The sequence below is a fragment of the Scyliorhinus canicula genome, chromosome 3 (assembly GCF_902713615.1).
Source record: "Scyliorhinus canicula chromosome 3, sScyCan1.1, whole genome shotgun sequence".
Classification (NCBI taxonomy): domain Eukaryota; kingdom Metazoa; phylum Chordata; class Chondrichthyes; order Carcharhiniformes; family Scyliorhinidae; genus Scyliorhinus; species Scyliorhinus canicula.
In genome coordinates this window covers 136,691,936-136,719,236 of record NC_052148.1, presented here as the reverse complement: position 1 = coordinate 136,719,236, position 27,301 = coordinate 136,691,936, and the positions used below count along the sequence as shown (strand labels likewise).

Sequence of the window (27,301 nt, the reverse complement as noted above, 5' to 3'; positions counted from 1 at the left end):
TTTGTGTGCTAAATGGGACTTCTGGATTTTTCCTGGGGCCGGGCAAGGGGGAAAGAGACCCGAGCTGGGGTCTCCACGCTGGCCGGTTTGAACTGGCGAGTGAATGGGAGTGAGGTGGGGGGAGGGGCTGCGGCCATTGGAGCCTGGCAGAACAGGGTCCGAGGGGTCTAGCTGGGTGGAAAGTTGGGGGGAAGGAAATGAGGTTGAAGGGGAGGATTTTTACAAGAGGAAGTGGAGGGGAGGAGTTGGTGAGGGGGGTGGGTTTACAACTCTTGGGTGTCATTTACGGTACTCTTTTGGAGGTTGAATGGCATTGAGTGTTGTCCGGGGGGGGGGGAGAAACGACTCTATAGGTTAACGGTGACCATGGGCGATTCCGGACTCCTTTCTCTTTTTCGCCTTTGTTTTTTTTATTTGATGCATATATTGACAGGTGGGCCGTTGGTTGGGGTGGTGGAAGGATGGGATCATTGCTGATGTTAAGGGTATTAGCTTTGTATCTGTTACCGTTTACTGCTTGTTGGTGGGGTGTAAATTTTGAAGGAAAATGTGAAAATGGAGAATAAAAACATTTTTTTTTAAAAAGAACAAGCGGAACTCTAAAATCTCAATACCCTGGGCCACATTTAAACTTGTGTATATTGTTTCCATGAGGTTCATCTGAAACTGGATAAACCAACGCAAAAGAAACTGGATAACCCAGTGCAAATTGACGTTGTGTGATCTTCTTGCTGGTTTAAAGTATCACTCTGAAGCTGGTCCTGTCCACAGAAGTGGCCACATTCCCTGATCGAATTTATCAAGCCCGAATTTATCATGTCAAGTGTTTGCTGTTTGTGCCTGTTTCCGGTTCATTGAGGAAGCCCTTAAAGTTGAGCTTTCTCTGGGCACACTGGCAGTAATAGGAACTTTTGTTTTTAAAAAAGTTTAAAATGTTAACATTATATTATGTACTTAAACCAACTAGTGTGCACCAATTAAACTATCAATTGTTTTTTTGTAGTTTTTAGCTATTTTTAGTTTTGTTTTAAATAGGGTAACAGCTCATGAACTAGATCCTTGTGGTAAACCTTTTTTCAGATGTAGGAATAAAACTGTTCCACGTTACCACTCTTTGCAATATATTTCAGTGCATTGGGGAAGGGAGGTGGCGAGAGATGATAAATAATTATGTTCTAAAATTCTGCAGGGGTGGGGTAGCGACATGATGTGAAGTAGCAACATGATGTGAAAATATGTTTTTTTTTCTGAGCTTCCGCCTAGAGCAATCTTACGGGGGGGGGGGGGGGGGGTTACCATGTAATCTGCAGCGTGTTTCTGGGTGGTGGGAGGTGGCCCGCCGTTGGTCAACCTTGGCAGGACCTTCCCACCTCTGTCAATGGGATGTGCTATTGAATCCACCCTCTGCCACCACCGGTGGAAACCCATAGCGGAGGTTTCACTGACGGCAGGGCCAGAAGATTCTGCTGGCGAGAACAGCCAGAAAATCCCCAAAGAACAAAACTCAACATTTCCCATGTCAGTTTCATTGATTTAGTGCCCAAGCTTTATGTAGCTGCTATTGTTATCTCGTCTCTGTCGCTATTCTATTTCCACCAGTTACAAGTGCCGTTTTTTTCAACCTTGTGCTGCTCCATTCAGCGGGAAACACCGATGCGATACGTGAAGCCTCGTCATTGCCTATACCTAATTATTCGACAGTGGAACCCTCGAACACGGAAGAATGCAATTCTTGTTTCTGTAGCTTCTCGCAGGCCAGAACCTTTATCTAAAATCGACATGGTGGATTTTTTTTATTGACCCAACTTCATGGTCAGATTATTACTAAGAGGAGCTACTGATCTCTATTAACCCGGTCAATGCTGTTTGCTTCACATGGGGGGACATCTTGCCAGGCTCGAAGGCTCCGACAACGAATGTGCAAACAGAGTGAAGCAGCTTGAGAGTAAATTGGGGTGTCTCTTGTGCATGGCGGATAAATTGACGGCAAAACTAAAGACCTTGAGCCAAAATCGAAGAGACCCAATTTGAGGATTTTTAGGGCTGAGGTAAGCTATGAAGGCCTTCAGTCTAATGAAAGTGTGGCACGTCCACTGAAAGACGTGATAGCTTTGCCTAAGGTGCTGCTGTAGTCCAAGCCGGTTATATCCAAAATGGAAACCCAACCAATATATTTTTTTTGCGCATTTTCTATGCATCTTCTAAATTCTTCATTAGTATTGATTATCTAATTCAAGTTTCTGCTTGTCTCACATATTTAACTGCTGAGGAAATAATTCTGTAAATTACTTTTGTTTCTGACTGGTTCAGTTGTAAAACTGGTCTAATTTTTCATGGTCTCATAATGGGACGGAATTAAGTAGGATTTAGTTGCAGTAAAGATGTTTCAGTATAACATGCTGATGTCAATAAATTGTGATTTTCCTTTTGATTCCTTTCAAAATGTTTGCCATTAAAAATGTCGACAGTGCGTAAAATTACTTGCATATTGGTGCAAAGTGGCAGCTTTACAGGCGCAATTCAACAGAAAAATTCTAAGTGACACTTTGGGCAGATATGGTGAGGTGTTCCTCGATGGCCGCATTGGCGAGATTGCAGTGGAATGACGTCCACGTCTTGAGCGATGGCGTCCAAGTCATGGCTCACTCTGTGATGACCATGGCTGAGGGCCTCGACACCATGTCCCTGTCGCTGAGGGGCATGTCCTATAAATAAGCAGACATTGCCGAGGGACTGTGGAACGTGTTCCAGCCGCTGAGCGACATGTCCCAGACGCAGGTGGATGTTGCCGAGGCACTTCAGAGAATCGCCCAGCACTGAGGAGCATCATTGACGGCGTCGACACCATAGTGGCGAAATGGAAACCGCCAGGACTGGCAAAGCCAGATGACTCAGCAGCGTATGGAGCTCACTCCACCTGCCCTTCCATCCCATGGAAAGCCCAAGGGCACCATCAGGGAGGAGGCACGCTGGAGGCCAACCCAGGGCCTTCCACCAAGGAAACGACGGTGGACTCCAGTTCTCAATAATCTCTCTCTCTCTCTTCTCCCCCCCCCCCCCCCCCCCCCCCCCCTCCTCCTGACACCGGCGCATTTCAAGGGCAGCAGGCAAAACAGTGTGGCACAGCGACAACAGTGCTGGAAAATCTCCATAGAACCGGGTAAGTTGATTGGGGTCTACCTGGCTCCAGGCCTTCCAGAGGATGTCCGCCAAGGGCATCAAAGGTCACAGAGCGCAAAAGCAATAGGCTGCCAATATCTCTAATGTATCTGATGTGCACCCTTGGGGAAAGGTAAATGTCAATAATTCACTTGAAAACATGTGGGGGTGGTACAGCAATGCACATCCAGAGCGGTCCAGATATCGGAACTGTATTTTGAGCAGTCTGATGCACCGCTCAACGACAGCGTGGGTGGCAGCATGGGGCTCATTATACCGGGTTTCCGCCTTGGTCTTGGCCTTTCGCACCGGCGCCATCAGCCAGGAGCTCAGCGAGTATCACTTGTCCCCCAAGTGCCAATCTGTCACCCTGGGGTGGTCCTCGAAGACGCTGCCGATCTTTTGATTTTTTAATAATCTTTATTGTCACAAGTAGGCTTACATTAACACTGCAATGTAGTTTCTGTGAAAAGCCCCTACTCCCCACACTACTGCACCTGTTCGTGTACGCTGAGGGAGAATTCAGAATGTCCAATTCACCTGACAAGCACGTCTTTCGGGACTTGTGGGAGGAGACCCATGCAGACACAGGGAGAACTTGCAGACTCCGCACAGACAGCGACCTAAGCCGGGAATCGAACCGGGGACCCTGGCACTGTGAAGCACATGTGCTAACCACTGTGCTAACTTGTCGTCTCGGGTGTCCCAGATTGCAGCTGTCATGCACGCTCCCTGGAGATGGTGCGCACTCATGCATGATATGGAGGTGGTGACCGCACATGAGTTGAACATTCAGGGAGTGAAGGGCACTTCCTGATGCCCCGGCATACGCAAGGAGGCATGCGTACCAACTATTGCCTCCGGACCTGAGGCATCCCGCCGATGGGGGAGAATACTGCCGCCTGAGCTTCTTGGTGGACATGGTTCAACTCAAAGGTGAAGTAGTTGGATGACTGACCATGCAGGGTATCCATGACCTCCCAGATGCATCTGTGGCCTGTAGCTTGAGAAATGCCGCACAGGTCCCCGCTCAAACTCTGGATTCTATGCACTAATTATCCTCTGAGGCATGGCACGTGCACCCTGAAGTAGAGACTTGAGAGTTGAGAATATGAAATGAAATGAAAATCACTTATCGTCGCAAGTAGGCTTCAATGAAGTTACTGTGAAACCCCCCCCCCCCCCAGTCGCCACATTCCGGCGCCTGTTCAGGAATATTTTGTTTATTAAGAGGTCAACAATAACAGATTTGAAAATCAATTCTAACATTTCACATATTACACTAATCATGAAACAAGGAAATGTCACCGTTCCATATTGTTACCAATACAAAATCATATCAGTTCATTTTCACAAAAAACAGCAATCACAGGGCATCACCCTTCACACATTCATAGAATTTACAGTGCAGAAGGAGGCCATTCGGCCCATCGAGTCTGCACCAGCCATTACAAAGAGCACCTTACTGAAGCCCACATATCTACCCTATCCCCGTAACCCAGTAACCCCCACACATTCCTCAACAGAAATTGAGGAGAAGCCTGAGAATGTGTCATGTCCAGAACTTTGTGTAGAAATGATCTGTCCATCAATATGTTTCTTGTTCCACATATCAGTGCCATTCTCCGTCCAGGAGCCGAAACTGTGCAGGCCCTCCCACACGGTCCAATGTCACCTGAACCAAATCCTGGCATCCACATATTCCACTGGCGCTCAAGATGCAGATGAACATCCTTGGCTTGTTTAACAAGAGGTGACATGCAAGTTACATGCTGCGCTCACCATACCAGCAACAAAAGCACCAGCAATCTGTGAAAGCATTTCTTCAACATCTTCATCAGGTGCCCCATTTGGATCAGTGTCACGTACCAGGTCCCGCAGCGTCTTTTTGCTTCAAAGCCGATTGTCTTCTGGACTCCTACATCCCCCTGAGCCCGGTGCTCCAGGACCCAGGTATCTTAGGAAAAAATTGTCATTTTTTCTGGCTACAGAAAAAGAAGGAATAAGCAACAGCAGCCTGCAGGCATCTGCAGCCACAAGCAGCAGCAAACAACCTGTCGCTGTGAAGTGCTCTTGTAACTAATGAGGCTTATTCGTCATTTGCAGCAAATTTCAGCTGTGCAGCTAGAGGCTGGTCACAGTCAAAGGGAGTGAAATTGAATTTCCGCATTGAAGGCACAGCAATGCTCTGCCCTGGAAATGTTTGTTGGGACAGACAGGCTGCAGCTTGCCCCTGTTATTGGTCACCACAATATTTAAAGATGGTTTGATACCCTCACCACCCCGCTGATGAGATTGAAATGGATGCAAATAAGGGTTAATGATATGCTCCCCATTTGTGAGATCTGGAACACTCCATCTTGAGCAGGCCGGGTGAACTGCAAACTGGTTCGCGCACGGCGCAAATTTCGATTCTGGCCTTTCGTGTTATTTATTCTCATCTGACACAAATATGGTGGTTGAATAGCCCCAAGATGTGGACGATAAACTCTTCTTTTAAATGTTAAAATAACTTCAAATTAAAGATTACATAAATCTAATTTATTTGCTCTGTCACTTATAAGTTTTGGAGTTGACCTGTTTCTGTGATTTACAGATTTGCCCGATTTGCTGCCACTGTCCTGGTTAGCCAAGGAATTCCAGTCTATCTCTTCTCTCAGATTACACCAACTCCATTTGTCGTATGTATTAACTGTTGGATGCATGTGACTTACAGTATTTCTTCAATACCTTCATGAGATACTATTGAATTCTTTCTGTGCATGTAAAATTTGAATGTCACGACTTGAAAATGCTTTTTCTACCTGTTTTCTTAGTTGTTTAATTCACATAAGGTAAAGAATTGCGATTATCCTGTCGGGAACAATGGGCTGGATTCTCCGACCCCCCGCTGGGGAGAAATCCGCACCTTTGGGGCGGCCCGACGCCGGAGTGGTTCACGCCACTCCATCCTGCTGGGACCACCCCGCCCCACCGGGTAAGGGAGAATCCAGCCCAATGCAAGTATTTGCAGAATAAACATTTCCCCTCCTTGCATTGTACAAAATCCTGCAGGATTCTAAATTCTGTTTAAAGTTAATTTTGCATTGTTTTTGTACAATATGGTAGTTCTTTGAATTTTCAATTCTGTTAAAAAAAAATTTATTGAGCCTCGGGGTGCCTATCTAACATCTGTAATTATTTGTTTCCTACCAAATTGCAGAAATTCAGCAGAGACCTTGAGCTCCAGGATGATAAATGTTAATCCCAGAATCCACTTTTAATATATTTAGGCTAATTGAACCATAGAATCCTACAGTGCAGAAGGAGGCCATTCTGTCCATCGAGTCTGCACTGACCCTCTGAACGAGCACTCTACCAGCCCTATTCCACTCGACCAGCCCTATTCCCATAACCCCATTTAACCTATACATCCTTGGACACTAAGGGGCGATTTAGCATGGGCAATCCACCTAACCTACACATCTTTGGACCATTTGTGCCATTATATACTGGAAAACACATTTTGGTTTAAATCACCAAACCAATCATGGAGGATTGACAGAGAATATCTGTTGATGCTTGGGATAGTAATATGTAGGGCTGGATTACATAACTGGGGGGAGGAACTGGGGGGAGGGGGAGGGGCTCCCCAGACCCCAGCTTAAATGGCCGGGGGCTCCCCATACCCCAGCTTAAATGTCCGGGGTTGAGCTTAACCGGCTTACCCACTTCAATTTTTCAGGTGAAGGCTCTTGAATCCGTCTGAGACAGAACTTCCATCTGGAGGAAGTTCGGCCTCATGGAGCTGCCAGACAATCATCGGGCAGCAGCTCTGCGCCTCACCAGGATCGGTGGCCACTGCTAATACTGCAGAAGACATGAGCAGCAAAGGATGCTCCAAACCCCAGAGAAGTTTGGGATCTCACCTGGGCCAGGTGGACAGACCCTGGTGGTGAGTGGCACATTTTGTGCAGTGTGGCTGGAGGGGGTTGGTACAAGGGCCTTGATAGAAGGCAACCCCTCGCTTTCACTGATGATCAGTCTGCAGTGTTAAACCAGTCGGGCTGCAAGTGGGGTACAGGCCTCTACCACTGCCCATCTACTACGGTAGGATGGTGATTAGCACCATGGCTTCACAGCGCCAGAGTTCCAGGTTTGTGTCCTGGCTTGGATCACTGTCTGTGTGGAGTCTGCACGTTCTCCCTGTGTCTGCGTGGGTTTCCTCTGGGTGCTCCGGTTTCCTCCCACAAGCCCCGAAAGACATGCTATTAGGTAATTTGGACATTCTGAATTCTCCCTCTGTGTATCCGAACAGGCAGCGGAATGTGGCGACTAGGGGCTTTTCACAGTAACTTCATTGCAATGTTAATATAAGCCGACTTGTGACAATAAAGATTATTATTAAATAGGAGTGGGGTGCAAAGAGGCCCTTAATGGGGAACTTATTTCATTTTTAAGGCCCTCAGTCGGTTCACAGGCTGACAAAAATGACATTTTTCTCCTGATATTTAGTTCAAGGACAATCCTGACAATTCTTGCAACTTCATCTTTTTGACTCATGTTTCCTTGTTTTTTGTGTCGATTACCTAATTATAATAACCCTAATTTAAACAGTACCATCCTAATGGAAACCAGTAACTTTCCCCCTGTTCCCTTGCTGCTGTGTCCTGATCTTGCAGCATGTCGAATCATTGAAGCAAAGAATTTACAATATGGAAGGAAGAGATGAAGTCTATCTTATCTGCCTGCCAACAAATAGCCATCCAGCCTATTCACGTATTCCAGCTCTTGATCCTTTCCACAGAACTCTGATTCTCCAGTACAGGCAACATCCTTGTAAATCTTCTTTGTACCCTCTCCAGTGCAATCACATCATGCCTACACTCTGGTGACCAGAACTGCATCCAGTCCTCCATCTGTGGTCTAACTAATGTTTTATACAAGTCCAGCATAACTCCCTTCCCATATATCCTTTGCTTCAGCTAATAAAGATAAATGTCCCATATACCTTCTTGACTATTTTGTCTACCTGTCCAGCTGCTTTTCAGGGACCTGTGGACATGTATTCCAAGGTTCCTTATCAGTATCACTACTGTTCACCCTGCATTCCCTTGCCTTATTATTCTTTCCCCAAAGCATTACTTCACGCTTCTCTGGATTAGACTCCATTTGATACTTTTCTGCCCAGCTGATCAGTGGATATCCTTCCACTGCTTTCCTCTTCATTATCAAATACATAGCCAATTTTTGTATCATCTGCAAACTTCTTAATCATACCTGCTATATTCAAGTCCAAATAGTTACAATGCATCATACACAGTCACCTAGTACTGTTTTTCAAAACTTCCCAAGAAACAACCTTTCAGGTACAAAACACTCAGCAACCATTACTCTTTGCTTCCTGCCTCTGAATCACTTTTGGATCCAATGTGCCGCACGGTAGCACAGTGGATAGCATTGTGGCTTCACAGCGCCAGGGTCCCAGGTTCGATTCCCTGCTGGGTTACTGTCTGTGCGGAGTCTGCACGTTCTCCCCGTGTCTGCGTGGGTTTCCTCCGGGTGCTCCGGTTTTCTCCCACAGTCCAAAGACGTGCAGGTTAGGTGGATTGGACATGAGAAATTGCCCTTCGTGACCAAAAAACGTTAGGAGGGGTTATTGGGTTACGGGGATAGGGTGGAAGTGAAGGCTTAAGTGAGTCAGTGCAGAATTGATGGGCTGAATGGTCTCCTTCTGCACTGTATATTCTATATGCCTGTTTTTCCTTCAATCCCATGAGCTTTTACTTCTGTTACCAGACTTTCATGTGGCACCTTATCAAAAGCCTTTTTAAAACCTATATCATAGAATCCCGACAGTGCAGAAGTAAACCGTTTCGCCCATCGAGTCAGCACCGAACCATGTCCACACCCCCATTCACCCGCCTTATCCCCGTAACCTAACCTGCACGTACCTGCACACTAAGGAGCAGATTATCATGGCCAATCCACCTAACCTGCACATCTTAACTGTGGGAGGAAACTGGAGCGCCCGGAGGAAACCCATGCAGACACTGGGAGGAAGTGCAAACTCCGCAGTCACCTGAAGCCGGAATTGAACCCGGGTCCTTGGCGCTGTGAGGCAGCAGTGCTAACCACTGTGCCGCCGTGTACATAAACTACGTCAGATGCAGGATCATCTTTGTTACCTCCTCAAAAAATTCAATCATGGTAGTCAGACATGACCTCCCCTCCATAAATCAGTACTATCTTTCATTAATTTGTCATTCACTGGATGAAGATTTATCCTCTCCCTCAGAACTTTATCCAATAATTTTCCTACCACTAAGGTTAAGCTGACTGGCTATCGCCTTACCTGAGACAGAGAGGATTGGCAGATAATAGTCAGAGTCTGCATTATTCCTCCACCCCCACACGTAAGTTACCATTATGATCCCTTTCTTCAATTATCTTCTTGTTCTTACAAAATAAATTTGTTTTACTTTACCTGCCAATATCTTTTCTTGCTCTCTCTTCTTTCCCACGTTTTGTGCAGTGCTAAGCCCTCAGCATCTGTAATAAGCTTCCCTTGCCACACAGTCAAAGTAAAATAACAGTGAAAGTTCCTGAAAATGGAACTACTTGCTAAATACGCAAGAATTGGGATGTAACATGGATTTTGATAGAGAGTTGCTTCAAGATTTAAAAAAAGTACATTTGAGATAAACGACTGTTCTTGCAGTGGAATGACAAGTGGTTGAAGTGAATCTCTGGGACGTCTCATTGACAATAAATGCATGAATGATCTGAAATTAGTAACTGAGGAGCAACCGGAACATTCTTAAAAAAAAAAAAAAATGGCAACATGGAAAATTGTAAAAAGGACTGTGATAACTGCAAGAGAACTTGGATAGGCGAGTTGAAAAGCAGATAGGTGGGAGATGCAGTTTAATACATGGGAAATGTGAAGTAATATATTTTGAAAGGAAGTACACATTTTAATAGTATGTTTTAAAATTAAGATGAGAAGCAAAGAGACCTTTATTTTGGTGAAACGGGTGGCATGGTGGCTGCCTCAGGCCGCCGAGGACCTGGGTTCAATCTCGGCCCCAGGTCACTGTCCATGTGGAGTTTGCACATAATTTAATCTTTATTAGTGTCACAAGTAGGCTTACCGTAACACTGCAATGAAGTTACTGTGAAAATCCCCTAGTCGCCACACTCCGACACCCGTTCGCGTACACTAAGGGAGAATTCAGAATGTCCAATTCACCTAACAACACGTCTTTCGGACTTGTAGGAGGAAACCGGCACACCCGGAAGAAAACCATACAGACACGGGTAGAACGTGCAAACTCCACACAGGCAGTGAGCCAAGCCGGGAATCGAACCCGGGTCCCTGGTGCTGTGAAGCAAAGGTGTGAACCACCATGCTACTGTGCTGCTCATATTCTCCTCCGTGTCTGCATGGGTCTCACCCCCACAACCTAAAGTTGTGCAGGGTAGGTGGATTGGCCACGCCAATTGCCCCTTAGTTGAAAAAAAAAATAAAAAAGTGAACAGTGGTGAATAATTGAACAACTAATCAGAAGAGGAGGTTCCACACACATCCCCATCCTCAATGATGGCAGATCCCAGCATATCTGTGCGAATGACAAGAAATGGCTGAATATGCTGGACACAGCAAAGGTCCAGACAACATCCCAGTTGTCGTGCTTGGACATATTCTCCAGAACTCGTCGCGCCCAAGCTAAGCTGTTCCAGTAAAGTTACAGCACTGCCATCCATCTGACGTTGTGAAACGTTGCCCAGGTTATACCCTGTCTACAAAAAGCAGGACAAATCCAATCTGACCAATTACCAACGTCATTAAAGTGATGGAAGCTGTCCTTGATAGTGCAATCAAGCACAACGTTTTAAAGTTCTTTCATGGGATGTGAGCATTGTCCCCTCAGTTGTTGTTATTACAATCATGATCCAAATATAGACGTGAGCTGAATTTCAGAGTGGGAGTGATTTGTCGTTAAGGCAGCATTTGATGGAATGTGGCATCATGCAGCCTAGCAAAATTAATTTCAATTTTAATCGAGAAGAACTTACCTAGCACAAAGGCAAATAGTTATGGTTGTTAGAGGTCAATCATCTCACTCAGAACATCAGTGGAGGCATTCCTCATACCACATTAGTAACAAGAAATTACCACCTTGAATAAGAGAGAATCCAATCATCTCATTTGACATTCATTGGCATTACCATTGTTAAATTCCCCACCATCAACATCCTGGGGTTACTATTGAACAGAGACTTGACTGGACCAGCCTCTAATGTTGCTACAAGAGCAGGCCAGAGAGTGGGAATTCTACAGCTTCCCCTGACCAAAGTCTGCCCACCATCTACAAGTCAGGGGTGTGATGGAATATTCTCTACTTGTTTGGATCAGTGTAGCTCTAACAACACTCGAAGCTCAGCATCAAACAGCCAGCTTGATTGGCAGCCCAAGCGCACCTTAACCATTCACCCTCTCCACACACTGCAGAGGCAGATTCTCCAAGATGCACTGCAGCAACTTGCCAAAATTCCTTTTTAAAACGCCTTTCAAACGCATGACCTCAATCACCTAGAAGATGAAGAGCAGCGGATGCATTGGAACCCCACAAAATCATATATACCATCCTGACTTAACTTATTTACCATTCCTTCACTGTCACTGGGCCAGAGCCCTGGGACTCCCTCGCATACAGCACTATGAATGCGTCTGCACCCATGGACTGCAGTGGTTCAAGAGGGTGTCTCACAAAAACCTTTTCAAGGGCATCTAGAGTTGGGCAATAAATGTGTGCCAGCATTACCCATATCTCATGAACAAAAGAAAATCCCTCTGTCTCTACCCAGATAGTTCAGGCACCACTCAGTAATTCACTTCAACCCTGGAGGAATTCACTTATGGCTGTTGGAATAAAATAAGATGAATCAATAATGTGACAAGATCAGAACAACTGCTAGAGCGCTGGGTCTTTATTTGACCATAGTTTTTGTGAAATATTCTGAACAAAGCTTTGCGCATGGCAATGAATAACAGCAAATAAAAAGCATTACTCAAATTCCGAAATGAACAGCAGGATGATGGCAATTATCGATTCGTTTCTGGGTTTGTACATACAAATAAATGTAAAATTACCATACCGACGGTGGAATCCAATGTTCTCACTATAATATTTGCAATGCCTGATCAATAACTATAGATCAACAATTAATGTTTTTCTATTAGAACAAGGGTCTAAAATACAGTCATCTCAAGGTATTGGATAACATAGTGCAAGTAACCTGCAGGAATTTCAAGGCTTTAGCTTGCTGGTGGATTCAGAAACAATACGACTTGCGCTGCTCCATGATTCATATCATGTGCATCCTTTTAATTGGCTTATTGCCTTGTGACCATCACCAGCCCTCCGCAATTTAATTTATCATGCATCCTCGTGCTGATATTGGAAGTTTAAATCAGTGTTTCGTCTGCTAAAGTGGACATTCCTTGACAAACATTGGTTTGTCATTTACTTTTAAAATTTTATTTACATTTAGCGGTTACATTTTAGTATTCAGCAGAGATCATTTGAGTACTCTCTTAGTTGCCAAACTTTAAAAGGTACATGCATTGGGTGGGGTACAGAGACGAGTACACTTCCTCTGTATCCAGATGTTTCTCCTCTATTGTCCATATCAGTGGAGCTACTCTTTTCGGGCTCCATTCTGATTTGTCCACTTGTGACCAGTGAACCTCCTGCAATGATATTTTCCTGCTTTTGCGTAGTTACCTTGTTGCACGTTTTACTATGGGCGTAAAACGCGTTTATTGGAGTGTATTAACACGCCTCCGAGTTCGACGTGTGCTTAACACTGCTAGGCTCTGTTCTATGTAATTATTTAGCTCTGGAGTCGCCAGTTGCCGTATAGGCAACGTCACAAGTATTCCAAGGTCAAGTTCAAAGTAATAAAGACGATACACCGATTAGTAAAGTTCAAACGATCAATATTTATTATACAGTTAATAATAAATACTCATGCACACACTAAGAGACTAAGCTACAACTAAACATAAGCAAACAGAATACTTATCTAACAGGAACAGGCAAGGTCAGAGAACGAGGCCTTCGTCCTGGTTTTGTCTGCAGCCTTCAGCAAGCGTTCTGGCACTTGGGAGTCTAGCGGGCTTGGATCGCGTAGCGAGCGTTGAACTTACGGTTTCGGCGGCTGGTGCTCAACGGCTGGAGTCAGGATACCAGGTGTCAGTCGGGGCCGGAGCACGGGTTTAACAGACCGGACAACACGAGGTCCCTATCTTTTATAGGGGTTCCGTTGTCCTTCCCTCTTCTCGGGCGGGCTCTACCTATTGGATCAATTTCTTATCGATACTGGATTAATTCCCCAATGCGAGGGGGTCTCCGTGATGGAGGGGGCGTTTCTTATGTCCTTTTGTTTGGAGGTTTCTGGTGCCTCGATGTCTGGGTCTTGATTGGAATGTGTCCATTCAGAACCAAATGTATCTATTGTGTGGGTGTTCAAGTCTGATGGCCTCATTAGCATGCAAAGCGTTTTGCCATTTGCACCTAGCTAAGGTCTTTTCACCTGAGCCCAAACTGGTTTCTGCTGCCGCAGAATGCAAACTGCTCTTTGCAGACTGCTGTTCTGGCTGAACTGTCTGTTTCTCAGCAGCCTTCCATTTTAGTTTGGCTCAGTGTCCATTTTGCGTGGCCAGCATGGCTACATTCCCTCCTTGTGATCCTCACAATCATACTATTGTGAAGGATCACCTATGTGCTTTGCCTCCTTGTGTTCTGACCTCTTGCCAGTTCCTGTTCTACTCTGTTCTAAACTATGGGAAGAAGAGAAAAAAAATTTAACTAACATCTCTACTTGGCCCTATGTCAAAAGGGACATGCATTACTACAATTGGGAACCTCTACCTATCACTATTAACCTTAACCTTAACTTAAACATTTAATCACTCTAAAATCTTAACCATTCACACCACAACATCACACTTCCCAACTCGGCAGTCGAGTATGGAACAATATAATACATGGCTGAATTTTATTTACAGAGTGTTGTAATCAGTGAGGGGTTGAGGGGTTTGGTGGAATCCGAAGATGGGGGATTGCACTCTATAGATGGGTGAGGTGCTGGAACGAGAGGCTCTCCTCTTCCATTTCCTCAACCTGAGGGTCTGCACTAGGATGATGAGGATCGCGATCACCAACAGTGATTCGATTATGTAGGACATGGAGTACCACGTCATGAATTTAGTACACCAGGTCTGAACCTCGCTGATCAGAGCTGAGCACTGGGGGTTTGTTGTACTAACATTTACGGTGGGGGTTGTGGGGGAAACGTGTCTTGTTTCCACACATATACATATGACATTAAATAGTAATAAGTGGGCTTCCATCATTTTGCTGTTCTTCTTCTTTCTCTTCCTTCTTCCTCCGGTATTGACAATCCTGGCTTCGACCTCTGTCTCGTCCTTTGAAACCTTTGGGATCAAGCACAGTATCTGTCAATACACAGTTTAAGACCTTTACTTGTTAGTGCATCTGTCTTTCAAATCCCAATTGACCCTTTAAAATGACTGGCTAAGTCACACCCTGTGACTCCCCTCATTTTTTTTTTCAAAAAGCGAATTTAAAGACCAGCATACACCTAACAATCCTTCCTTCTGCGAGCCGTCTTGCAGGCTTTGCTGATTTACCATCCGAATGTTCCCGGATGTAAATAGCATGTGGGATGGTGGCCGAAGGGCTACCTAACCTAAAATGAAAACAAATTTGGAAATAAACATCCGAATGAGTTGCGTATGGGCCGCTACGGGTATGAGTTGGATGGGATCCCCGGGTAGGGCGTGCTGTGCCATACCCGAGCTTGGCTGACCAAGGGTTGGTTCTCAGACAGGGCGGGTCCTCAGTGCCGTTTGTCCACTGCCTGAGTAACCTGGAAAAACGGGTACGAATGTGTTTACCATGACTTGCAGCCTCTATTTCGCCGAATAGAGGGGCACCTAAAAAAACCAAGGGAGCCAAGATGCTCCAACTGAGGACATCACTGAAGTTCTCAGAGATATCTGCAGATAAACTATTTGGCGTGTGGCCTTACAACTTTGGAAAAGATCTCCAATCAAACCGAAGTTCTCAAAGGTATCTGCGGACAAGCTAACGTGTATGTGAGGTGGTCACAATCTTTTCAGCTGAAAAGAAGATGTCCATCCTCCAGCTGAAACATTTACATTCCTGAAAACAAACAAACATAAAACGAAGACAAACATACGTGCAGGTTCCATCAGAAAGGACATTGTTTCCCTCAAACGATTCCTATCTTACATCATCTGGACACCTCACTTTGATTCTGCCTCTGTGAACAGGGTCACAAAGGGGTTGCCGTGTCGGGAGTCAGACACCGTGTCGTCCTGCTCTCCCGGATCCCACACCCTTGTGTGGATCAGGCATGCAATTTTGGAGTTGTGTGACCGGGGGTCACTTTCATCATTGCGGACAAGTCTGTAGGAATTGTCCCTGTGCCATTGTGTGGCGTCGAGTGTGTTGTCGGGGTAGTCGGGGTCGGGTGGTGGTTCTGGATTTTTGAGGTAAGTGACTTCCATGGGGTCACTGGAGTCGGGGTCGTAGTTGGTGCAGTGTGGGCTGTATGGCTGTGTGGTGTCGCTGTCTTCAGAGTCAGTGTCTGTCCTACTGTCTCTGCTGTGGCAGCTTGTGGGCGTGTCGGGGCGTGGTCTGTAGTGGTCTGTGGGCGGAGTCGTGGGCGAGTCCGTGGATGAACTGGTCTGTGAGGGGGATGGTGGAAAAGTGTCTCTGGTGGGCGGGGTGAAGTGTTCTGCTGCATCCAGCAGGACATGGTGAGCATGGTTGGCCTGCGTTCCATATGCCTTTAACTGGTTTATATGGAACCACGCGGTCTTTCCATTAGGATATTTGATCCTGTAAACGGAGGGGCTAATTTTGTCCGAAATTGAGTAGGGTCCGGAATATTTTGGAGCCAAAAAACTGCTGGGGTTATAAACAGATAACATTACCTGTTGCCCAACCTGGAATTCTGTGGTGTGGACGGTCTTATTGAAACAGGCAGTCCGTTGCTGTCGGCGTTTCCCTAGCTGGACTGCGGCTGCGAGCTGTGCAGACCTCACAGTCTCAACTAGTTCTTTAACTGCCTTTTCATGTGTGAGGGCCGTCACTTCGGGGCTTGTCATGTCCAGTCCTAAAAGGAATTCTGTACCTTTCATAGGGCGTCCGGTCATGAGTGTGTGTGGTGTGTATCCTGTCGATGTGGAGACAGTGTTCCTTATGAACATGAGTGCAAATGGGAGCACTGAATCCCATGTGGAATTGTTCTCTTGAACCATTTTCCTAAGGGTAGTTTTTAGGGTCCGATTCATGCGCTCCACAATCCCGCTGGACTGTGGATGATACGCAATGTGGAAGTTCTGTTTGATTCCGAATATTGTCAGGACGTTCCTCATGACCCGTCCTGTAAAGTGAGATCCCTGGTCCGAATCGATACTTCGGGGTAAACCCCATCTCGTGAAGATGTGGTGGGTCAGGATCTTTGCAGCTGTCTTAGCTGTGTTTGTTCGTGAGGGAAATGCCTCTACCCACTTGGTAAAGGTATCTATCACCACCAGAACGTATTTATAGCCATTCCGACAAGGGGGCAATGGACCTATAAAGTCGATCTGGAGGTTTGTCCAAGGGCCGTTAACTGGGCGAGTATGCCGAAGTTGTGCTTTCTTAGAATACCGCTCCGGGTTATTCTGAGCACAAATCAGGCAATTCTCTATGTAGTGCGTTACATCATTCCTGAGATTAGGCCACCAACAGAGTTGCCTGAGGTGCCTCGTTGTTGCATCAATTCCCTGATGCCCGTGTCCGTCATGGAACAAGGCAATCATCTGATTCCTGTCCTGCTGTGGGACCACATAAAGTCGGTCCTTAATGATCACACCCTCATGTGTGGTCAGTGCGTGTTTAAAGTGCTCGTAAGCAGGCACAAAGTTTCCCTTGAAAACCTCCCTGAGGTCTCCGTCCTGTTTTTGTGCTGCCACGAGATCTTTAATATCAGTCTGTGAGACTTGGACTGCGCTCACAGGGGCGCTAGCTGGTGCGCTAGCTGGGGGGGTCCATAAGTGTCCTCTCCTGGAACCTGCCTTAGCCAACGCGTCGGCTTTTACATTCCCAGGGGGTGATGACCTATGGTGGCTTCGAACTTTTATTATGCCGAAGGTCCTGTCCTTCGCTTTCTCTAGGATATGCTGGAGTAGAGGGGCTGATGGAAGGGGTTTTCCGTCTGCGGAGACAAAACCTCGTGTCCTCCACAGGGGCAGAAAATCGGTTAAACTGTTACAGACATATAAGCTGTCTGAATATATGTCTGCTGGGCTGGGGAAAGAATCGGGGTGGTCCACTATGTACGCTATGGCTGCTAGCTCTGCTGCCTGCGCGCCTAAGTGACCTGGTAACTTAAGAGCTATCTCTTCGAGAGCACGCCCCTGCGCGTCCTCTACATAGATGCCGCATCCTGTGATACGCTCACCATTTAAAACTGTGGAGGAACCGTCTACATAAATCCTCAAGGGTCCACACGTGTCTGTGGGCTGGGGGCTTTGTTTCGGGTTCCCTATCTTCCTGGGGGGTGTTTTGGCTAAAAAGGGTCCTGTGTTATGCAGGGGAGCTACAATTTCACAGTCATGGGGCTGTCCGGGGTATTGGAGGTTGTCGGCTAAGTATGTGTGGGTGCGTGTCCGTTTCACAGTAATGTCCCGTCCTTGTAAAAGTAGGGTCCACCTAGCTGCCCTAATCTGGCTAACTGAACCGTCCTTCAGTCGACCGTCTAGTAGTAGCTGTGTGGGTGTGTGTTCGGTTAGAATGGTGATGGGGTTTAGTCCGGTGATGTATGAGAAATACTGCACTGCCCAGAAGACAGCAAGGAGGTGCCTCTCACAGGCCGAAAATCCTTGTTCTACTGGGTCTAACAGTCGGGAGGCATAAGCCACTGGTCTTAGCTGCTCGTGCCGTTCCTGAAGCAACACGGCCGAGAGGGTCAGATCTGTGCTAGCTACCTCGATTGCGTACGGGGAAAGTTGGTCTGGGACTAGCAGCGCGGGTGCTGCACTAAGGGCTCGTTTCAACTCTTCCACAGCGCCTGTATGCTGCGGAAGCCATTCCCAGGGGGCTCCTTTCTTAAGGAGGTCTGAAAGTGGGGCGGCTTTTGTCGCGAATCCGTCGATGTGGTTCCGACAATAGCCAACCAGTCCTAAAAACGACCGGAGGGCTGATACATTTTGGGGAAGGGGCAATTTGACAATCGAATCAATTCTTTTGAATTCGATCTCGCGTTTGCCGTGCGTGATGACTGATCCCAAATACATCACTTTACTTTCCAATATTTGGGCCTTTTTCGGGTTAACTTTACAGCCAATTTCAGTTAAGAGTTCCAGGAGTTCGGCCAGAAGCGAAATGTGCTCTGCCTTTGTGTCTGTCTGCAGTAGTAGGTCGTCTACATACTGTACCAGACATTCGGGTCGGGAAAATTTTTCTAATCCACTTGCCAGCTGTCGGTGGAAAATGGAGGGTGAATTGTGGAATCCTTGTGGGAGGCATGTCCACGTGTACTGCTGTGTTTTAAAAGTGAATGCGAATTTGTATTGGCACGCTTTTGCCAATGGTATTGACCAGAATCCATTACTGATGTCCAATACCGTGAAGTACTTGGCGTTGAGACCCTGCTTGAGCATGGTCTCGGGACTAGTAGCTACCGTTGGGGCTACTGCGGGGGTTACTTTATTGAGTTCCCGATAATCGATGGTCAGACGCCATGATCCATCGGGCTTCCTCACTGGCCAAATAGGGGCATTGTTGGTGGAGGCTACCGTTCTCAGTACACCTTGGTCCAACAAGCTGCCTATAACTTTTTCTATTTCCACCTCTGCTTCAAGGGGAAATCTATACTGCTTTTGCGGTCGGGGGTCCTGTCCGGTAACATGAACTTGTCCAGTCATTCTGCCACAGTCATGACGGTGACTTGCAAATGCTGTCCTGTGTTTGTTTAGTAGGGCCTTAATTTGTCTGTCGGTGTGGAGTGTAGTCGGGTCGAATGAGTACTCTCCCACTGCGCTAATCCGATTAGCGTAGTCTCCTACTGTGAGGGTGGCTGGGGCTCTGTCTGATCTCGCCATTCGCCAGACACACTGGTTCACTGGGTCGAACGACAAGCTGTGAGCGTTCATAAAATCTATCCCCAGGATGTGCTCTGCTGTCCGGGGAAGATTTACTAAAACTACGGGGTGTCTTGTGGAAATGTTCCCTAGCTGGATCGCTACGGGTGCTGTGATATGTCCCTGCTGCGAGTGTCCGGTGAACCCGCTAAGTGTGATGGTGGAGGTGGTCGGCCACGTGTCTGCGTGTGCCGTGGTTGTGGAGTTAATGGTGGTGCGGGAGCCTCCTGTGTCCCACAGTAACTCTATGGGCTTCCCTTTGACTTTTGCCGTGACTACGGGCCTCCCTGATGAGTCCCATAGTGTGTCACAGACCCAAGTGGGGGAGCCCGAACACCGTCAGTTCGTCTCGTCCACATTGGTGGGTCCTGACTGTACTGCTACATTGTGGATGGGTTTTGCCTTGTTGCGGTTCAGAGTGCCTGTCTGCTGGCCTCTCTGAGATCGCTGGGGTGCTTGGCACTCTTTTGCCCAATGCCCTAACTGTCCACAGTTATAGCATTCCTGTCCTTTCTGTTGAGGGCTGCTCTTGCCTTCATTTACCCATGCGGGCTTCTGGTGCTCTCTGACTGCTTGGATATCTGCAGCAGCCTGAGCCTCTTCTGGGGATCTAACCTTTCCTTTTGCCTGAAGCGATTGCTCCCAAGCGCGGGACAATCTTTTGAGGACCCATTTTTCGTTATGGGCCTCTTCTGAGGGGTCGTAATTATTGCAAGCGCTCTGTCCTGCTTCTGTTGCGTGTGAGATAATTGTGCGCGTCCACTTAACCATGTTTTCGCGGGTTAAATGCGCTCTATCTAGCTGTCCGAAAACTGCGCTGAAGTGAATCCACAGCCTTCCTGCGAATGCTGTGGGGTGTTCGGATCTCTTCTGCCTGCACTTATTCAATCCTTCTACGGGGTCACCTCTATTGTACCCGATGGCATCTAAAATGGCAGTGTGCATCTCCTCTAGGCTGCCTCCTGCCACGTTCTGTGGGTCGGGGAGGGCTGCCACTACACTCTGGTCTAAGCTCAGCACGGTGAGCTTAACCTGCTCTCTCTCATCCAGGCCGTACATGGTAGCCTGCTGTTTTACTTTAGCGAAAAACTGGTGGGGGTCTGCGGTGGGGAGGAACGGAGTGATCTTTTCACAAGCGTCCCTTAGCTGGGTTACTGTTAAAGGGGTGGTGTAAGTTATGTCTGGGGCGCCTTCTGATTCGGCTTTCCTCTGTGTGGTTACGGGATTCATGGGTGCGGTTATGTTCTGAGCTGTGGGGGGTTGGGGTGCCTGTCGTTTCTGCTGAGCTGCTGGCGCACATGTTCCCTGAACATAACGCTGCGCTGTCTCGCTTAATTCCTGCCAATCTGGGGCATTTTCCCCATCTAACTGAGCTCCAAAGGTGCTTTGGAAGCCATTCTGCACCGAAAGCAGAGATTGCAGTTCCGCAATCTGTTTCCTGCATTTCGCGTGGTCAACTGTGCTTTGTCTTTGTTCGGTCGTTGCAGCGTGGAGTGCTCTCAAAGCTGCTTTGAGATCGGAACATTGCCTCTGCAATGCCTCCACCTGCTTTTCCGATTCCTGTCTTATCAGAACGGCACGTTGCACGTCCTGATAGGCTTTCTCATACTGGGTCTGGGAACTGCTCAGATGAGCTAGACAAGACTGGTGAGCCCTCTTGGCATCATCCACCTCTCTATCCTTCTCTGCCAACTTCCCTTTTAATTCCAGGTTTTCTTTCTCGATGTCCCTGACATCGACCTTACTCATTCGGTTCCTTTCCTCTAAATCTGCCCGGAGCGTCCTGATGACCTCCTCTGCGCCTCGCAACTGTGCCAAGCAGGACACAATCGCCATCGGCTTGCGTGCTTTACCTAAACTCTTTTTGTGTATCTGAGAGAGGTTCTCCCACCAAGTATGACCTATACTTCCGGGACCTGTCTCCTCATTTGCACAAAACTCTTTCCAAAGGGGCCATCCCTTTCCTTGTAAATATTTGCGGAGTTCCAGCTCCCACGTGGGACACTGGCCTACTCTGCTACTGCTGCTGGTCGCTGCGACCACAAACTTTGCTGGATCCATCAGACGTTCCATTGCCTGCATGGCCATTTCCTCTGACTCTCTTTTTATAATTTGGAACAGGGGGTTGCTGGGGTGGTGTTTCGTAAAAAGGGTACGGCTTACGCTATTTTCCGATCACAAAACTACCGAAAGTTTGTCGCAACAAAAAGCTTTCAGTTTTACCTTACAGCCCTGTTAGTACGCATGCACTAAACACACTTCCGAATTTCGCTTATTATTTTGAACACCTTGAATACTTGTGATCTCTTTCCTTCTCTGCAATTTGGAGTTCTAATTCAAATTTCAGGGTCCTGGACACTGTGGTGTTTCCACTTACAACAGGGTCCCACCAGAGTCGCCACTAAATGTTGCACGTTTTACTATGGGCGTAAAACGCGTTTATTGGAGTGTATTAACACGCCTCCGAGTTCGACGTGTGCTTAACACTGCTAGGCTCTGTTCTATGTAATTATTTAGCTCTGGAGTCGCCAGTTGCCGTATAGGCAACGTCACAAGTATTCCAAGGTCAAGTTCAAAGTAATAAAGACGATACACCGATTAGTAAAGTTCAAACGATCAATATTTATTATACAGTTAATAATAAATACTCATGCACACACTAAGAGACTAAGCTACAACTAAACATAAGCAAACAGAATACTTATCTAACAGGAACAGGCAAGGTCAGAGAACGAGGCCTTCGTCCTGGTTTTGTCTGCAGCCTTCAGCAAGCGTTCTGGCACTTGGGAGTCTAGCGGGCTTGGATCGCGTAGCGAGCGTTGAACTTACGGTTTCGGCGGCTGGTGCTCAACGGCTGGAGTCAGGATACCAGGTGTCAGTCGGGGCCGGAGCACGGGTTTAACAGACCGGACAACACGAGGTCCCTATCTTTTATAGGGGTTCCGTTGTCCTTCCCTCTTCTCGGGCGGGCTCTACCTATTGGATCAATTTCTTATCGATACTGGATTAATTCCCCAATGCGAGGGGGTCTCCGTGATGGAGGGGGCGTTTCTTATGTCCTTTTGTTTGGAGGTTTCTGGTGCCTCGATGTCTGGGTCTTGATTGGAATGTGTCCATTCAGAACCAAATGTATCTATTGTGTGGGTGTTCAAGTCTGATGGCCTCATTAGCATGCAAAGCGTTTTGCCATTTGCACCTAGCTAAGGTCTTTTCACCTGAGCCCAAACTGGTTTCTGCTGCCGCAGAATGCAAACTGCTCTTTGCAGACTGCTGTTCTGGCTGAACTGTCTGTTTCTCAGCAGCCTTCCATTTTAGTTTGGCTCAGTGTCCATTTTGCGTGGCCAGCATGGCTACAACCTCCTGGAGTCCCTCAAGAATCTGCCGCTTCTCATCTATCTGCTAGAACTCCGCAATAACATCCAAAAACGCTCCGATATCAGATTCCAAATGTACACTGACAACACCATCTCTGCTCACACGACATCCATTCAGAGATGAGCGTAAATTTCATAATAAATTTTGGGACGGCTGAAGACCACTGTCTTTGTTCCCTGCCACAAAATATTTTCCTTAGCCGCCAATTCCATCTTCTTGTGCAAGCTGTTTGCGGCTTCTTTGTCCCTGTGCGGACCGCCTCACCCCATATCTTCAGTTTGTGAGTAAAATCCATTTCGGGGCCAAGAACGTTTGTTTAAAGTCGACAAAGTGTGTGCTTTAAGTTACTTGCTCAGTGAAGAAAGTCACAAGATTCATGGGTTTTGAACAAAGTAAATTGTACAATACAAGGTCAGAAAAATAAAAACAATTTGCAATATCTATTTTATACTCTTAACATTCACATATATGAGGTACAAGGGAATTAACAAGCCAAATATGGTAGAACACAGCATATTACATAATAAATGGCAGATGTGACCAAAACAGAGTCCGCAGATTTCTCAAAAACCCACCCAGATGTCAGAAACACTGAGCCACCCAATATCACTGAAACTCTTTCTCTCACAAGAGATTCCAGTCTTCACCTTCGAAGACTTCGCCTTGAAATTCTCTCCAAAAGTTGCTGCAACTTCGATAGCATCAATGACAACTCACCTCTCAGGGTTTTAATGTTATCTACCAAGATTCTGTTTCTCTGCATTCCCGAGTATGCACTCGAGCACCGACTCACAAAGACAGTTTCTGATCTTTGATTGCACCAAGTTGAACACTGCTGTTCCAAAGCGATACTTTTGTCCCAGCGATCTGTAGCAGAGTCATCAACCTTTGACTACCTTCTTCACTTCAAGTCTGCTCCCTGCAGCCCTTTTCCTTTGTGGAGCCTGTTTCTCTGCTTCTCTCTTAACTGACCTGGGACCTTTTGCTGTCCCTGTCCCCTCTCTGGGACCCTTTTTAGGACCTCTCCCTGTCCCCTCTCCCCCTTTAGAACCTCTCCTGCCTGGGACTTTTCTTGATGGTGCTCCACTCCGCCACCTGACCCGAGATGTGAAAATGTACAACTGCATATGTGCACCCACTCCCAGCCTGCGGGTGCGCAAAAAATGCAAGGCCCATCTCGAGTTGAAGTTCCCGACTTTCTCTCTCAATTCTGAGGAAAGTATAGTTTTCACACCTCTTGGTCACCAAGATCTATTTCCAACACTGTAAATGCCCATTTCCACCCCTGTTCCAGCTTGTCTGCTACTGAAGCATTTATTTGTGCTTTTGTTACCCCCAGGCTTGACTATTCCTGTGCTGTTCTGGCTGGTCTTCCATTTTTGATCTTAAATTCAGCATATTCTAACCTGTACCAAACCTTGTTCACCCGTAACCTCCTTGCTCACAACTCACATTGGCCCCTACTCTGGAAATGCGCCAAATTTAAAAATCTCACCCGGGGAAGGGCGGCACAGTGGTTAGCACAGCTGCCTCACAGTGCCAGGGGCCTGGGTGCAATTCTGGTCTTGGGTGACTGTGTGGAGTTGGCATATTCTCCCGATGTCTACGTGGGTTTCCTCCGGGTGCTCTGGATTCCTCCCACAGTCCAAAGATGTGCAGGTTAGGTGGATTGGCCATGCTAAATTGCCCCTGTGACCAAAGGTTAGGTAGGGTTACGGGGATAGAGCAGGAGAGTGGGCCTGGGTGGAATGCTCCTATCGAGGGTCGGTGCAGACTTGATGGACGAAATGGCCTCCTTCTGCAATGTAGGTTATTCGCTGTGTTCAAATCCCTCCATATCCTTGTCCTTCCCCCTCTAATCTTTTCTGGACAAAATTCATCTTGGATCTCTCCACTCTTCTGATACTGGTGCTTCACCAATTTCCAACACCTCACCATTGGCGGCCTTTCCATCAGCGATCAAGCCATATAGAACATAGAACAGTACAGCACAGAACAGGCCCTTCGGCCCTCGATGTTGTGCCGAGCAATGATCACCCTACTTAAACCCACGTAACCCGTATACCCGTAACCCAACAATCCCCCCATTAACCTTACACTACGGGCAATTTAGCATGGCCAATCCACCTAACCCGCACATCTTTGGACTGTGGGAGGAAACCGGAGCACCCGGAGGAAACCCACGCACACACAGGGAGGACGTGCAGACTCCACACAGACAGTGACCCAGCCGGGAATCGAACCTGGGACCCTGGAGCTGTGAAGCATTGATGCTAACCACCATGCTACCGTGAGGCCCCCCATGCTACCGTGAGGCCCCATATGTTCCCTACTTGTCTCCCTTAACCTCTCATTTACTCCTTTAAAGGGACTGGTTTGGCAACGCTTTTAGTTCCCTGTTCCGAACAACCAAATTATGTAGCTTGGTGTTAAATTTTTTTAACCTTTCTGTGAAGCTCCTTGGGATGTTTTACTATATAAAGGTGCTATATAAATGAAGAAATTGATGATCAATAATAATGATCCTAAATCCAAGAACATGAGTTTGGGGAAAATCATTAATGGAATATTTTATTTATATTTTACCTATCATGTAGTAAAATATACTGCCGCTGCTGTCACAGAGTAAAACGCGATGCTGTGTTGAGCTATGAGCAGTGATAAGTCTGCCGTCCTTCCTGTATTCCTGAATGGGGATAGTGTGATGATATTTGAAACAGGAGGCACTCAACCATAGTTTGCTTTTCGTCCTATTGTTGGAGATGCTCTGTAGTCATTTTTGTTGACATCCAGCCTTAAAATGTACTTGAAGGTATCTGCTGCCATTGGTGAATTACGTCCTGGCAATTACCAGAAAAATCTATGACCCTGATCATAAGGTCCCATATTGCCAACAAATGCTGAGAGGCTCGCTGCGATTGACCCCTGCAACCACTCCATAACTTCCAGTGGGCCCACTTATGCTCATATCGGAAAGTTGGGATGCACCTGAATGGTTCCTCCAGAATTCATCAGCTGGGAACCTTGCGCTGATTGCCCAGAACACATTTAACGTTTGTTTTTGGAGCACAAGCTGCATGGGAGTATATCCCTTCAACCCAACAAGAATGGGAAAACTATCCAGATACACACAACCACATATATATGCGTACAAGCACCCTCCCCCCCCCCCCCCACACACACACACACACACTCACACACACACACACACTCACCCATACCTCTCCACTCTGCTTCCACAATCTCATCGCTGCTTAGAATGGGGAGGTGCCAAAGATGTGGAGGTAGAGAGCTGTAATTACAACTGCATCAATTATAAATTTGCAAAGAATCGAGAAAAACTTGCCCATCACTTAGCTGAACACAGATTGCAAAGGGCCTGACGTTGAAGGGTGGAAGTGGCTCTGCCAGGGATGCACCATTCAGCCAGACTTCTCCAATCCTTTTGTTGTTGGAGCCATGCCGCAACTGGGAGAACAAGTCCCCACTGCAACATAACTTTAAGTAGGGTTGAACTTTTTCATGTGGTCAGCGTTGAATGTCTCCACTTCGGCCCTGACTGCAAGATCCTGTTCAATATTTACATAATGTAACAAAAATTCAGTCTCTGCCATTGGCCTAATGTGCTGACATCTGTAAATTGTATTTGTCTTTGTGATTGTGTATTCAATGTGCCTGTTTGTCATTGATTTACATGTGGAGAACTCCATACGCAATGATTCTGAATGAACAAGTCAGCTTTCGTTCTTGCAATCTGATTAATTGAATTGAATAATTGTCCATGCTGATAATTAAATGTACCTGTTTCTTTTTGTCTTTGTAGCCATTTACTGTGTCCCAGCTGAAACTGTGTGCGGGAATCATGGTAACAGCATCTCACAACCCCAAGCAAGATAATGGTTATAAGGTAATCATGCAATTCTTTATGCAATGCTGTTGTCTGTAATATAGCCTAAAATCATTGGCAGTGTTAGTTGACAAACCAATTCAATTTTCCTTCTTCCATTAGCATGCAATAGTATTGGAAAATAGATTGCAGGAACATAATGAATTGCAGTAAAGGATTGTTGAAGTTGTGAAAATGGAGATGACGGGGACGTTACCGATCAGCCCGCCAACGGGTTTTTCTGGTCCAACCGTTGTCAACAGTATTTCCCATTGACTGCACCCCTTGTCACCGGGAAACCGCACACTGTTGGTGGGACCGGAATGTTTCGTCAGCATGAACAGCTGGTAAATTCCCCCCAACATAACATTAAAGTATAGTCATGCATTTGTTTTCCTCATGTGGCTCCTCAGATCACATGTACACAGGCAGCCGAGGGAGTAAGCTTATTGATCCCAGACAGTGCTCAGCCTGTGGAATTCGCTGCTGCAGAAAAAATTGAGGCAAAAACACAATTTTCAGGAGGCAGTTAGATATAGCCGGGGGGGGGGGGGGGGGGGGGGGGGGGGGGGTAGTAGGGAATCAAAGGATATGGGAGGAAGGCAGGATCAGGCTATTATTGATTTTGATGATCAGCCATGGTCATAATGAAT

At 46.7% G+C, this 27,301-nt stretch overlaps 1 protein-coding gene across 1 annotated transcript in view; it reads left to right on the top strand.

Moving 5' to 3' along the window:
* LOC119962993 (phosphoglucomutase-2-like) overlaps positions 1 to 27,301 on the top strand; it is a 100,692-nt gene that overhangs the window by 17,408 nt on the left and 55,983 nt on the right. Inside the window, 2 exon segments of the mRNA XM_038791430.1 lie at positions 5,756 to 5,840; positions 26,586 to 26,669. Coding sequence (XP_038647358.1) covers positions 5,756 to 5,840; positions 26,586 to 26,669 — 169 coding nt within the window.